Source organism: Fukomys damarensis, unplaced genomic scaffold (assembly GCF_012274545.1).
Source record: "Fukomys damarensis isolate Sample0158 unplaced genomic scaffold, DMR_v1.0_HiC HiC_scaffold_28, whole genome shotgun sequence".
Lineage (NCBI taxonomy): Eukaryota > Metazoa > Chordata > Mammalia > Rodentia > Bathyergidae > Fukomys > Fukomys damarensis.
Genome location: NW_022900940.1, coordinates 37,391,352 through 37,406,209, shown reverse-complemented (window position 1 = coordinate 37,406,209; position 14,858 = coordinate 37,391,352). Strand labels below are relative to the sequence as shown.

The 14,858-nt window shown below is 36.4% G+C and overlaps 1 protein-coding gene across 1 annotated transcript in view; it reads right to left on the bottom strand.

Moving 5' to 3' along the window:
- The window catches only part of Dnah12 (dynein axonemal heavy chain 12), a 245,694-nt gene that overhangs the window by 56,678 nt on the left and 174,158 nt on the right, over positions 1 to 14,858 (bottom strand). The window contains exons 62-66 of the mRNA XM_010612737.3: positions 11,444 to 11,602; positions 7,979 to 8,123; positions 1,204 to 1,354; positions 753 to 1,006; positions 416 to 556 (exon numbers count right to left, since the gene is read on the bottom strand). Of these exons, the coding sequence (XP_010611039.1) occupies positions 416 to 556; positions 753 to 1,006; positions 1,204 to 1,354; positions 7,979 to 8,123; positions 11,444 to 11,602 (850 nt within the window). The remainder of the gene's footprint in view (positions 1 to 415; positions 557 to 752; positions 1,007 to 1,203; positions 1,355 to 7,978; positions 8,124 to 11,443; positions 11,603 to 14,858) is intronic.

The window sequence follows — 14,858 nt, the reverse complement described above, 5'->3', positions numbered from 1 at the left end:
TTTATTTTAGCATTCCCTATTTTTAATGTTCATACAGAGATTTCTTTAACTGAAATACCGAATAGTTTCTCTGGTGTGAAAAACTATAATAGTACACAGGATCCTAATGAGATAATTAATAATTGAAATAGGAAGTAAAGGGCTAAAGGTGTAGGGAAAGTGGGAAGGGTGGAGGAAAGGTAATAAGGGAGAGGAAAAAAATATGAGAAATTGAAAAAAAGGAAATAAAGTATTTGTAAAGGGGGAGGGGAGGAGAGGGTGAAGGGAGGGCAGGGACAAGGGGAAAAAATGAGAATCAAGACCTATTATGTAAAGGTACAGAATCCCAATGATGAATGTAACTGTATTGTATACCTAGATTGTACCAATAAACTCAATAGGAAAAAAAAAAAGAATTCCAGAAGATTAATATTACCTGTTCTTTTCCTGGGCATCCCTTAAAAAACTGAACATCAGAAACTGGATCAGTGAGATATGACTGAAGAAGATTTAGCCTCAGACCTGTGGGAGGTTCATTAGTCATTTTTACTCCATTCTGTAGAATTGTCACTGGGAACTAAGACACAATAAATAGAAATTATTACACAAGATAGCAGTTATGGATCCTAAAATATTTTAGTAGATGCTAAAATGAGTATAGAAGACTCCAGAAATATTTTAAATATATCTAAGGTAAAGGATCTAAAATTCAAGACACACATTGTAACAGACAGCTAAATGAATGCATTGGAGTATATAAAAAATAAACATACTTTTGGAGATGGATAACTTGTGAGCCAAAGCCTAAAGGATGAATTACAGGTTTCGGGGGAAAAATCTTCACATATTTTTTCCAACATGGGCATCCAGGAGACAGCAAGGTGACAGTTCTGTAGGCAAACCCAAGTTCCTTCTTCTACTGCTGCTTTAATCATTTTTGTTGCAATTGGTCCTTGTCCCTGTCCCAGTGAAATAGCTTGAAACTTATTTCCAGTCATAGATTTATCATTTGCAAATTTCAGCAGGCCTATAAGGGGCATAAAAAATGGTCCCCCATTTCTTACTAAAGATAACTTATAATTTCTGTGTTTTATCATAAAACATTCTAGGTATCTTTCCCTACAAATACCAGATTTACTTACTGATTCACAGTTATATAACAAATGGCCATTAAACAAAATGTTTTATTTGTAATGTTTTAAAGTTTACAGTATATGTACTTACCGGCCATAGGATCTGCTCCCGGAGACAGCACAAAAATTAAGGGAATGGTGCAGTTGGAATCCAAATAACTCTTTGCCACATCAAATGGTGGAGGCTCCACGAACTTTTTCCCTAATTTGTCAGTTACGTAATTTGTTATAGCTGGAGTTATCTGATGTAGAAAGAGAATATGGTCTTTGGAGTAATTTTTATGTCACACAACAGCTTTGGTCATTATTGAAAAACAAGAAATAATAAAATTTTAATTTGGCAGACAAGAAAAGCATGTAGCATATTGCACCAAAGCACTAATTTCCTTTTTACTTTTTTTTTTGAGACAGGGTCTTGCTATATAGTTCAGGCTGGCCTTAAACTCATGGCAGTCCTCTTGTCTCTGCCTCCCAAGGGCTGGGACTACAGGTGTGTGCCACCATGCCCAGATAATTTCCTTTGTATGTGAAAGTTGTCTTTTATATAAAAGTTTATAAGTTGTTAGGACAGGATCCAAACAAAAAATGGGCAGAGGAGATGAATTGCTTACAGAAAATGAGATACCAATGGGTCTTAAACATATGACAAGACTCAAACTCATTCAGTATAGCAGAGACTACAGACTGTCTTTCATCTTGGATTCCTTTTGGTAATAGAACACCATGGTTTTTCCATTTCTTCCAACTAATATGAAGAACACGTGACTAAATTTTGGCAAGAGGAATACACTTGAAATTATATATGGAACTTCCAGATCATATTTTATAAGGAAACTGTTTGCTTTCAGCACTTTCCTTCTTTCACAGATGCAGTGTTCATGAGTGAGCTCCAATCTTGCTGATGGGATCACACTCTAAGGAGTTTTTCTAGCATGAGAAGAACCTGAATTTCTGAGTGATCTCAAGAACTAAGTGGCCCCACCAGCCCTGAATCATGTGCCTCTAGGCTGTCAGGAGAAAAATTAACTTTTATTGAAGTTATTTTATTGAAGTTACCATATTTAAGGTCTCTTTTTATCTTAGTTTATACCCTTATATTCATATTAAGAAAAATTTAAATTATAACTACACTTAGACACAAGTTTTTACTTATTAGATTACTATATACATGAGGCAAAGATGGCCTGTATTACGGTTTGGATATGAAATATCCCCCCAAAACTCATGTGTTGAAAGCTTGGTCCCCAGTGCAGCAGTGTTTAGAGACAGGGCCCCTGGGAACTGAATGAATCATGAGGGCTCTGTCCTCATCAATGGATAACTCATTAATGAATTAGTTTAACGGGGTACTGGGAGGTGGTGGGATTTTTAGGAGCTAAGTCCTACCTGGAAGAACTAGGCACTGGGTGTGTGCCTTTGAAGGGTATACTTTGTCCCAGACCTCCACACCCCACCCTTTGTGTCTGGGCTGTCATAAAGTGAGTAGATTTGCTCTGCCACATCCTCCCTACCATAACGTTCTGCCATAGGGCCGGGGATTTAGCTCGGTGGTTCCAGCGCCTGCCTCACAAGCACAAGGACCTGAGTTCATCCCCCGTACCCCCCCAAAATAAATAAAAATAAAGTATAAAAGGAGACATAATGTTCTGCCATAGACCTACAGTAATGAGGCCAAGTGATCATGGACTAAAACCTCTGAAACCACGAGCCAAAATAAACATTTCCCCCACTTAAGTTGTTTATTGAAATATTTTATCACAGCAGTGGAAAGCTGACACACAGAGCTTGTGAATCCACGATACCCAGATATTTGGTCAAATAATAGTCTATATGTTGCAGGGAAGGTTTGTTTTTTAGATGAGACTAACAATTTAAATCCATTGAATTTCAGTAAAGCCAATATTCTCTGTATTGTGGGTTGGCCTCATATAATCAGCTGAAGGTCTTATGAAAGAGGAAAAGGACAAAATCCTCTTGAGAAAGGGTACTTGGTGGGGTGAAGTCCCTAAGGATTGCACCCAGTGCCTCACACACGGTAAGCATGCATTCTACCACTGACCTACACTCCCAGCCTAGAATAAAGGACTTCTGCCAGAAGGCTGGCTGCATTTGGATTTCAGAAGCAGAATCAAGGATTCCCTGGGTCTCTAGTCTGTCAGCCTACTCTGTAGACTGGTCAGCCTCCACAATCATATGAGCCAATTCTTTAAACTCAATCAGCCCACACCCCTATATGGATTTTATTTCTCTGGAGAACCCTAAGTAATATTGGCTTTAATTCAATTTTAGTGTAATTCAACTCAATTTGCAGATAATTACTGACTTCTAATAACAGCCAATTAAAATATAGGTCAGGACCTCAAAAAGTCCATAGTCTAGTGGGAGACCCTAACAAATAGTCCATTATTATATATTCCTGTGAGGTAAGTGTTATAGTGTGTAAGCATAGATTCCAAAGCATGCCAGACAAAGGGATAACCCAACATGTCAAACTGAAACAACTCCACTGACTACTAGGAAGACATTCTGTGGAGTATAAATAGGCATTTACCAAATGCAAAGCTATTCATTTCTCAGTGCACTATGAACACAGGAGTTTACTGGTGACAAAACAATAAAACATTATTTTGGACTTCAAGATACTCATATCTAAGGAGAGGAAACCAGACACACACACACACACACACACACACACACACACGAAAGAAGTAGGGAAGAATGTAGTAAATTTATTTTTTTATTTTTTGGTACTGGAGATCAAACTCGGGTCCTTGCGCTTGCAAGGCAGGCGGCGAAACCACTGAGCTAAATCCCCAGTGAATGTAGTAAGTTTCGACAATGTATAAAGGTCTTCAGGAATTAGAGTAATCAGAAATACTCAGGAGTCAAATAATTAGGTAGGCCTTGATTTGAATCTACCCAGTTACAGAATGAACCATTAGATAATGTTTGTGAAATGTTACTAGAAACATAAAATGTGGAGAGGATAAGAAGGAAGAGAGGGAGGGAGGGAATGAGGGGAGGAAGAAAGGAAAGAGGAAAGAAGGGAAAAGAAGGGGAAAAGGAAGAAGGATTTCAGTCACTTTGATTACAGGCACATACCACTATGCCTGGTTTTATTAAATTGTTTTCAGTACCTTCTTATTCAAATTCCTCATTCTCCTCTCTCCTTCTAGATAATATCTGATCATCCTAATCTGCTTTGAACAGGAATCCTGTTAGGTCAGTTCCCTATCCTTGATGTCTCAGTACTTTCCCCTAACCTTTATCCTTGGAGATAAATCCCCAAATATCTTGGCTGTATTTGGAGTTGAATTTGATCTCTCTCTCCTACTACATTAGTTTTGATACCTTCTTATTGCAGCAGTCTTGAATAGAGTCATTCTTACTATTCAATATTTGTTGTTTTTCAGCTAAGTCTGTCCTGTAAACCCAGCTATTTGGGAGGCTAAGGCAGGAGGATTTTGAGTTTCACCCCAGTAGAGCAATTTAGGAAGACCATATCTCAAAATAAAAAATGAAAAGGACTAGGATATAGCTCAGGCATAGAGATCTGAATTAGATCACTAGAACCATATTTTTTTCTTTTCTAATATAATAATCACCTTTTTTGATGTGTGAAAAGTGATAATCATCCTACTTATCATACCCATGGAAATATTTTTGTGCACATTTTACTAATAGAATTGTGAAATATACAAGATTTTCCCACCATCTTCTGCTTCTACGTACGATAGAGTTAAAGGGACCAAATGTATCTTCCTGCAATAAACAATTTTTTAAATGGGCAAAATTAGTGAAACAACCATTTTCAGACATTGAACAATAGGTAGTACAGGACTATGATCCTGATAAAAAAGGAAATAAAATAAATCTTATCATTTCCTCAGTTTTATTCTCAGAGGTATGTTCCAGATTAGGAAACAGGGAAGAGTGACTGAAAGCAGAACAGCACAGTGTTGCTGAGTTGGGAAGACAGGAAAAAGTGTTCAAGGAGGTCAAGGCTACTAGAAGTTGTACAGTTCCAATTAGGAGAGAGTTATCAGGAAAAGAGCTCAGAAATATGCATAACAAAACTTTTGAATCTTTGCTAAATACTGTATACATGCAGGCAAAGGAAAGAATCACTAGGAAGCTGAGAGTTGAAGACCTAGGGAACTACTAGACCTCCACATAAGGTCAAGAATAACCACTGCAGAGAGTCCTTGATGATCACTTGAGGCATTCAGTGAAGATCCCAGAAGGGCAACACTTTAATAGTTGGGCTAACCTATCCATTGAAAAAGCCATTATAGGGCCAGGGTTTTAGCTCAGTAGTGCCACAGCCTGTCTTGCAAGTGCAAGGACCTGAGTTCAATCCCTGGTACAAAAAAAAAAAAAAAAAAAAAAAGAAAGAAAGAAAAAGCCATTTTAGACCATTTTTAATAGACCTTAACTATCTTTAAAAGGAACAGTTTGAACTTAGGTAATTTAACTACATAGCCATAGGACTTGGCAAGCTTTTTCTATAGAGGACAAGATAGTAAATATTTTAGGTTTTGTGGGACACATACAGTTTCTGCTACACATTCTTTTTACCTTCTTCCTTTTAAAACAACCCAGCTAGAGGTTCCATATGACTCAGCCAGCCATCACTCTGCTGGGTATCTTTCCAAAAGAATTAAAAGAATCATATCACAGTGATATATGCACACCTATGTTTATAGTGGCACAGTTTGTAATAGCTAAAACTTGGAAACAGCCCATTTGCCCATCAGTTGGAAACTGGATAAAGAAGATGTGGTTTTTCTATAAAATGGAATATTACTCAGCCATAAAGAATGAGAAATTAGATTCATGCATAGGAAAATGGATACATATTGAGTATATACTCCTAAGTGAAATAAGTCACACATGTGTAAATACTGAATAGTTTCTCTAGTGTGAAAAACTATAATAGTACATAAGATAAAATGAGATAATTGACAATGTAAAATAGGAAGAAAAGGGCTATAGGTGTAGGGAAAGTGGGAAGGTTAGGGGAAAGGTAATAAGAGAAAAGAAAAAAACATGAGAAAATGGAAATAAAGTGTTTGTAAATGGGGAGGGGAGGAGGGAGTGAAGGGAGGGCAGGGACAAGGGGCAAAAACGAGAACCAAGACCTGTCATGTAAAGGTACAAGATCCCAATGATGAATGTAACTGTACTGTATACCTAAAATGTACCAATAAACTCAATGAGAGAAAAAAAAAACAACCCAGCTAAAATGTAAAAAACATTTCTTTATCTCATGGGCTAGACAAAAGAAATCATGGGCTGGATTTGGCCCACAGGTGTTGCATAATAACTCCCGAACTAGCAGGACAAAATCTTTATAGGAAGATAACAGAATTCACCAACAATGTACCATTCACAATGTCCAATTAAAATATTACTAGGTATGCCAACAAACAGGAAAATATAATATATAACTAAGTGTAAAATCACTCAATAGAAATGGATCTAGAAATGATGGTATTAGCAATCAACTTTTAAAAACAGTCATAACTGTATTCAAATATTTAAAGGAAAATGTCAGCTGCATGAAGATAAAAAGCATCAAATAAAATTTCTAAAAATTAAATATAAAATTACTGAAATAAATTGGATGGGACTAACAACAGATTAGATATTACAACAAAACACAAAGACAGCAATGGGAACTATCCAAACGGATGCACAGAGATACAAAAGATTAAAATATAATTAACAAGGTATCCATATAGCATAATATACACAATTGGAGTTGTAGGTGGGATGGTTAACAAATATTTGAAAAAATAACGTTCAAAAATACCCTTAAATTGAGAGCCAGGAATTTAGCTCAGTGGCACCATGCCTGCCTCACAAGTATAAAGTCCTGAGTTCAATCTCTAATACAAAAAAATGTTTTTAATTTAAAAATATTCTCAAAAAATCACAGATTCAGGGGAAGCCAATGTATCCTAAATAGGATATGTGAAATAGGAATCAAAGAGCCAAATAATAATAATACAGTTATGAATTATTGAACAACCGGGATTCATTCTGAGAAATGAATTAGTTGGTTTCTTATTGTGTGTACATCATAGAGTATATCTGAGGAAACCTAAATGGTATAATCTTTTATACATGTAACATACTGTAATTTTTCTTTATAATTTAATTTCTTTTACATTTTTATATCATGTAGCTTAAAACCACACATTGTACAGTTGAATAAAAATATTTCCTTTATAGCCTAATGCTATAAGCTTTTTTCTATTTTTAAAAAAGTTAATGTATTTGCTTTTTGTTAGAAACTAAGATATAAATATACATTAGCCTAGGTTTACACAGGATTAGGGTTATCAATATTTCTGACTTCTACCTCATCTTGTCCCACTTGAAGGGCTTTAGGATTGACAACATTCATGAAGCTATTATTTCTTATGATAATGATGCTTTCTGGAATACCTCCTGGAGGATGTGCCGAGGCAGTTTTACAGTTAATATTTTTAAATAAGGAGTATATTATGAAATAATGATAAAAATGTAGCATTATAAATAAAATAGTACATAGTCATTTATCATTATCAAGTGTTATATAACATACATAATTGTACATGCTCTACTTTTATATGACTGGTAGTTTAGTAGGTTTATTTATGTCAGTACTAACATAGAGACATCAATAATCTACTACACTATGACTTTATGATGGGTGTAACGCCACGAGGTAAATAGGAACTTTTCAGCTCTTTAATAATCTTATAGGACCTTTGTTGTATATAAAGCCCATCAATGAAATGTCACATAGCGCATGAAGACTGATAGTTCATATATGGCAAATTATAGGGATCCCAAATAAAATACATTTTGTCTTTTACCTTATCTGGTCGTAAACACCGAAGAATTATTATTTTCTGTAGTTCATTTAGCGTCTTATCCATTGGTGCTGGAAATTTTGCATTGTGTGGCTCTTTACTGTCATAGATTTCCCGCCATTCATATATATTTTCACAAAAATGTTTCCTGATGGAAAAAAACCTTAATAATTACTGTTTTTATTCAGAGTTATTTTAAGAGATTATTGAGAAAGAAGAAGAAACAAGATAGCTATAGGACCATTTAAAAGTCACTAGGCTGGAGTAAAGACAGGCAATCAAATATAGCCTCTCTGTGATCCAGAATCAAGACTTGGAAAACAATAACCTGATGAAGAAACAGAAGTAGATCTTTGGGAATTATGAGGGATCTGACAGAAAATACAGAGAAGCACAACACAAAGAATGAGCAGTGTGGAAAGTTAACTCCAGCTCTCAGGGAGAGGGATCTGTCTCTGCTAACTTAAGGTAAGCCTGGAGAGGGTTGGCAGCTCTAGGAAGCAATTAACAGACAAGGCCAGCAGCACTAGTCTTCAGAAAAGCCTATAGTTATTGCAAACAGAGCATGAAGGTTTACTCCAAAATTATTTCCTTCCACATGGCAGGCTAGGGCTGGAGAAGAAATCCAGTGCAGTGTCTGCCATATTTGAAAGTGTTTAACTAGGAGCTGTTTTGTGAAAGGGTTAATTATATAAGACTGAGTTATAGAACAACTACAGAACAAATATACCTCAAGGTTTAGAACCCATTGACTGGGTTGGAGATAGCAGAAGTGATAGTCACAGAGAGGGTACAGGTAGACATAGTTACTCTGAGAAGTGAAAATGCAGTCTGGGAACAATGTAGGGGTCTTACCCTTTGTGGTAGACAGCTAGACTAGTCGTGTGTGGCTTTTGGAAGTGGCTAGGTCTGAAGGTGCTGGCATTAATTCCAGCAGACTGCTTGACTTCTCCTTCCCTAACAACCCCACTACCTACATCTAACACAGAACTCACTGGTGCGTTTCTCATCCTATTTGCCAACATAGTCAGAGACATAATTTGGCTTCAAGGATTGGAAAAGTCTGTGGTATACTGACAGAGGGGCCTCTGGAACATGGAGGTACCTCATAAACCCATAGGCCACAAAGCTAAGTGGAGAAAGCTACGACTTGGAGTGCACAGAGGGACACAGAAACTGAGGGCAGCTGGAGTAAATAGAGCCCTAGGGTGCACACCATTGACCAACCAGGCCCAGAAGGAAAGATGGGTCAGGATTCATCATCCACACAAAAACGTGAGTGTGGAAACAAAATAATATAGGTCTAAGTAGTGATTCAGTATCCCTCCCTGATACGTGGTAGATTTCAACAGTGCAGATGGTGGAAAGAACCACTCATTCAAAAATATGGAGGAGTATCTGGGGACTCATTTCTCTTTTTCTTCATTTTTGTTGGGGAGGGAGTTGGAGGGTTTTTTCTTTAATTTGTTCTCTTTTTTGTTTGTTACTTTCATTCTATTAACTTTATTTTACTTGTTAATATTTTTCTTTTCCCTCCATTTTTATCTTTTTTCCTTTATTTTAAAATGTTTACTTTTTTCATTTTCCCCTTCTTCACTCCTCCCATATTTACTAGTATTATTATTAAGCTTTATTTATCTTTAGATATTTAGTTGATTCTGTGCTATTACTGTTAAATTCTTTTCCACTGTTAATGGCTGTTGCACTTAGCAGATATTTACTGTATGTCAATATCTAATTTGTCTCTGTGTTATCAACAATATTATGTTTCATTTCCAGAGAACTGGGTGCTGGGCCAATAATACTGCACCCTTCTTTCCACAGATTAACAGACATGGCTCTCAGATCTTGGGACACTGGCTAGAGCCTATAGTTAACCATTCCCAGAGTGTATCAAAGCAGAGACTCACTAAAGAGATCTCCTAGCAACAGTCTTTCCAATATATCAACCTTCAACCCTCAGTGTGAGCACACACACCCACACACACCCACCCACCCACACACCCAATAGAAACATGAGAAAACAAGGCCACAAATGCCTCCATTAACTCTCAACTTCAAAAGCTGATCCATGGGGCATCTAAAAGGAGGAACTCAAAAGACAAACAGTTGAACTATATGAAGTAATAAAAGAAGAGGAAAACAAACCCAGTAAGGTGCTCAATGAGTTTAAACTAGAAAGATAAATGGGCTAAGAGGACAGCCAATATTTTAGACCTGGTCCTCCAAGGTCAACAAGGACCCACGACATGAGGGGACCTTTCCTAAAAAACCTACAACTTTGATGAATCACCAAACCTTTCAAGCAGAGGAACTGTCGGACTTCAGAGAACAGGAGTGCTAAAAAGTAGGGTCACCAAACAAGGAACGGTCTCCCATGCTTTCACAGGGAGCTATATGGTCAAGCAAGACTGTGACCCATCCTGGCAGCTGACACTGACAGAGGAGCTGAGAGGCTCTGCATATGGTTTCAAAAGTAATGCCTGAGGAGACTTAACTGACTTTGATATATAGCAAGAGGTTAATTTTGATTAACATAATTGTCAATTTAACTTGGTCTTACACACTAAGCAGAAAAAGTATAATTAAAAGATGTACCAGAATAATATCATAGCAATAAAGGCTAGATAGGGAGAGGAGCTCCATTCACTGACCTAAGCTATCAGTTTCCAGTTGTATCTATAGCTGACCAGATATGGTTCAAGGAGGCTAGAAAGCTACAGTGAAAGCTGTAGCAGCTCACTAATACTCTTGTTTTAAAGACAGGATCTTGCTATGTAATTTTGGCTGGCCTTGAACTCACTGGGTAGTCCAGGATGTCCTCAAACTATTATTAGTGTTTCTATTATTAGCATAGTTAGAAACAAAGGATCTGAGTGAGTTAATTTTCCCCTCATTTAACCCTAAACAGCACCCAACTGTTATTTCTGCTTCCATTATCCTGAGAAGTACAAAAATAAATAACAAAAGTCTAAGAGATCCCATGCCCTAGGTGGCAGAGCACTGGAACTGAGGGAGAATCAGTGGGAGGCACCTAAAGCCAGAGAGGTCTGGCCTTAAATTCTGAAAGCCCTCTTTCCTCTTTTTTTGTGTTGCTGCTACTACTTTTCCCACATTCTTCAATAAATGTAGCTATGTAGTACTTCGGCAATCTTTCCTTGCTGTACACAAGAATTTATTATTGGCCCATTCAACTGTAACATCATAGTGACTTGAATGTTAGGTTCAAGGCCCCAGGGTAAAAGAAAATTGACTTTGACTTTTTGTAATAAAGAAGATGCAATCTGTAAGCTCTTTATACAAAATACTGCGAGTTAGGTGACAGAACCACTGAGCTAAATCCCTGGCTATATAAAATTTTGAACAGTGTGTCTACCAACCAATAAACTAGAAAAAACCATGAAAACATACACATAATTATTTATTAACTTATCATTTAGTGCTACATTGTCATATATAAACAATTACCTGAATCCTCTGAAGGCAGGAAATTCACTTGCTCGACAAATTTCCTCCCAGCTTTTATCTTGTAGCCAGGTTGGATCAGGATTTTTCTCAGCACTCTTAAGACTTACTCCTCCGGTTAAAAGAAACATGAGTTCCTGGTATTCAATCTCCTTTTTAGCCCTGCATTCACAAAGTAAGGGCTGTTATAAATTGTTGATTTTAAAATTGAATGATGTCAAATTTTTCATAACTTTAATGAAGTAATGGGGACTGTACTTAACCTCCTGCTGTAAACAACCAGAAAATTGGACACAATGAAAAAATTGTTTTCAGAAATTGTAAGTAGCCAGGGTGGAACTGTGGTATCTGAGAGAAGAAAACCCAGTAGGTTAACTCCTATAATTGCCTCAGCATCTGCCCAGTGGCCCTTACTAGGCTTCAGAGCAGAGAGGTGGTCAAAAATCAAAGTTTAGCAGTATTGTTGAGTTGATAAGACAGAGATTAGAATTAACAAGGGCTGAGGTGGTGGGAATTTGTGGGTAGACTACTTGAGGGGTAGATGAGACAAATGAAAAAGAAGTCCCAGAAATCTTCATAGAATTCTCTTTAGATTTCATTGATGAATACGAAGGCAAACATGAGTAGGGCAAAACTCCAAGAGGCCAGGCAAATAATGGGAAGGAATAAACTGAACAGCTCTCAGAGACTGCAGAGTACTGGGAAATATGAATTCATGCCAACCAGAATGGAGCATTTGTTGAACACCAGAAGAATTTAGGGATGACGTGGGGATTGGTAGAAGGGTCTTAGAGGTTGCTTTTGCTATAAAAAGCACCAAATTCACTTTGTATCAGAGTCTTACTCAACTCTGCACATAAATATGTTAATCATTTAAGGTGCGTTTGCCTAAAACTTCAAGTCTGAAGGCACAAAGATAACAGTGACAAAGGTGTTTTCAAGATTTTTAGGGACATTATAATCAGCTATTACAATGTCCTGATCCAGACCATCTGAATGGTGCTTAGCAGTTTGGTCATTCCCTAAACCTGGAGGCCTAAGTAACTTCATTTGGCCTTTGCTCTTTCTTCTCAGTCATTCTCTTGTGCAGTCACCTGGGATTCCAAGAGTAACAGGTCTGATCCATAAATATTCTGTAGCAAGAGTCAAAATGATCCTCCTAACAGCCAATTTATGAAGACATAACAACCCTAAATATTTATATATCTAATAACATAGCATTACAATACAAAATAAATTGATAGAGCTACAAGGAAATATATTTAGTAAGAATTTCCAACATCCACCTCAATAAATGATTAAAAGGTGACAGAAAATTAATAAGGATACAGAAAACTTACAAGCCAGCATGAACTACTTAACATTCATAGAACACTCCACTCAGAAAGAGAAAAATACACATACTTTTCAAGGATATATGGAAAAGTTACAAAGATAGACCATATTTTGGACTATATAGTAAATCTTGTTTATAAAACTTCTAGAATTGGAAAATGATGGAGGATGAAAGCAAGTCGTTGGTTTACGTGGGCTGAGAGTGCTGGGTAAATGCTCACAAGGAACATTTTTGAGGTGGTGGAAATGCTCTAAAATGAGATTTTGGTGATGGCTGTACAACTTTGGAAATGTACTAAAATATCTAACTTGATTCTTAGCAATGGTGAATTGCATGATATATATACTATAGCTCAACAATGTTGAATAAAAGAGTTCCCTACCAAGTGATTTCCACCATATATTATTAATAGAAAAAAAGTATAAAAAGTCATCTATAACACATTGCCTTTGTGTAAGGAGGAAAAATGAACATATATATATTTCTTATAATAATTTAAATTTAGAATTAAATGAATGGATTTAGTAGCAGATTAGATACACTTGAAGAATTATTGAAATAGAAGACCTAAAGCTTTGAGAGGCAAAGGGATAGAAAACACAGAGGGAAAACACATAGTGAATGGATGAAAACCTAAGCTATGTGTAACTAGGAAAACAGAGAGAATAAAGCAGAAAAAATTATGACACCTTGCAAAATAGTTGGCATCAAGTAATAGATTCAAGAAGCCCTATAAATCCCGAATAGAATGAATGAAAATAAAAATATACTATTGGAAGTTAGTAGAGTAGTGATCACTGGGGAGATGGCAAAGACTAGTAGAGATTAGGAAAAAGCACAAGGAAGACTTCTGGAACACTAGCAATTTTTATTTTTTTGGTATGGATGATAATTACATGAGTTTGTTCATCATAATAACTCATCAAATTGACATTTGGGCTTTGATTGCTTTTCTATATGTAAGTTGCAGTTCAATTTTTTAAAATGTTACAAAAAAGAATATGTAGGCACAATACTAAAATGTCAAAAACTAAAACTAGAGGAAAAAGACATACTTTTTAAAACAATTCTTAAAAGTTATCTTATTTTTATAGGAGAAGCAATTCAAAACAATGAAAAATAAAAAACAATTAATAGTTTTATTATAGACTGCTAACTTAAGTAGAAATATTATAGGCAGTCAGGCAAGGATAGACCCTCAAGTATTACTACAAAAGATGAAAACACATTACAACTGTGGCTGAAGACACATCTATAAAGATGAAATGACCAGGCTTATATACCTCCCAGGGAATAAGGTAAATAGTAACCCCTGGTCCAATAAAGTCTTGATAGACATCAGACACCTTGGTGGGTGACCAAGACCCCTAGAGCCATCCCTTCCTAAAAAAGTTCTTTGCTCTTTCCATGTATACTTGTTACATGACCCACTTCCCCATTGGATCAATATCACCTAAGTGACTATACTTGTAATCCTATCGATTAATCATATTTTTGTAACACGCTGTATCCACTTTGTGACTTTGTACCAATCTTGTGATTTCGCTCTATAAAACTTCCCTGTGAAGTAGGATCCATAGCAACCCATTCAAATCCCCTCTTGTCCCCTCAAGAGCTGTCTCTCTTGGTAACTATTTCCTACTCTCTTTTTTTTCTTTTTATTGAGTTTATTGGTACAATCTAGGTATACAATACAGTTACATTCATCATTGGGATTCTGTACCTTTACATAATAGGTCTTGGTTCTCATTTTTTCCCCTTGTCCCTGCCCTCCCTTCACCCCCTCCTCCCTTCCCCATTTACAAACACTTTATTTCCATTTTTTCAGTTTCTCATATTTTTTTTCCTCTCCCTTATTACCTTTCCCCCACCCTTCCCACTTTCCCTACACCTTTAGCCCTTTACTTCCTATTTCACATTATTAATTATCTCATTAGGATCCTGTGTACTATTATAGTTTTTCACACCAAAGAAACTATTCGGTATTTCAGTTAAAGAAATCTCTGTATGAACATTAAAAATAGGGAATCCTAAAATAAAACTAAAAAGGAAAGTAAAAGAGAAAAGGCAATGATGTAACAT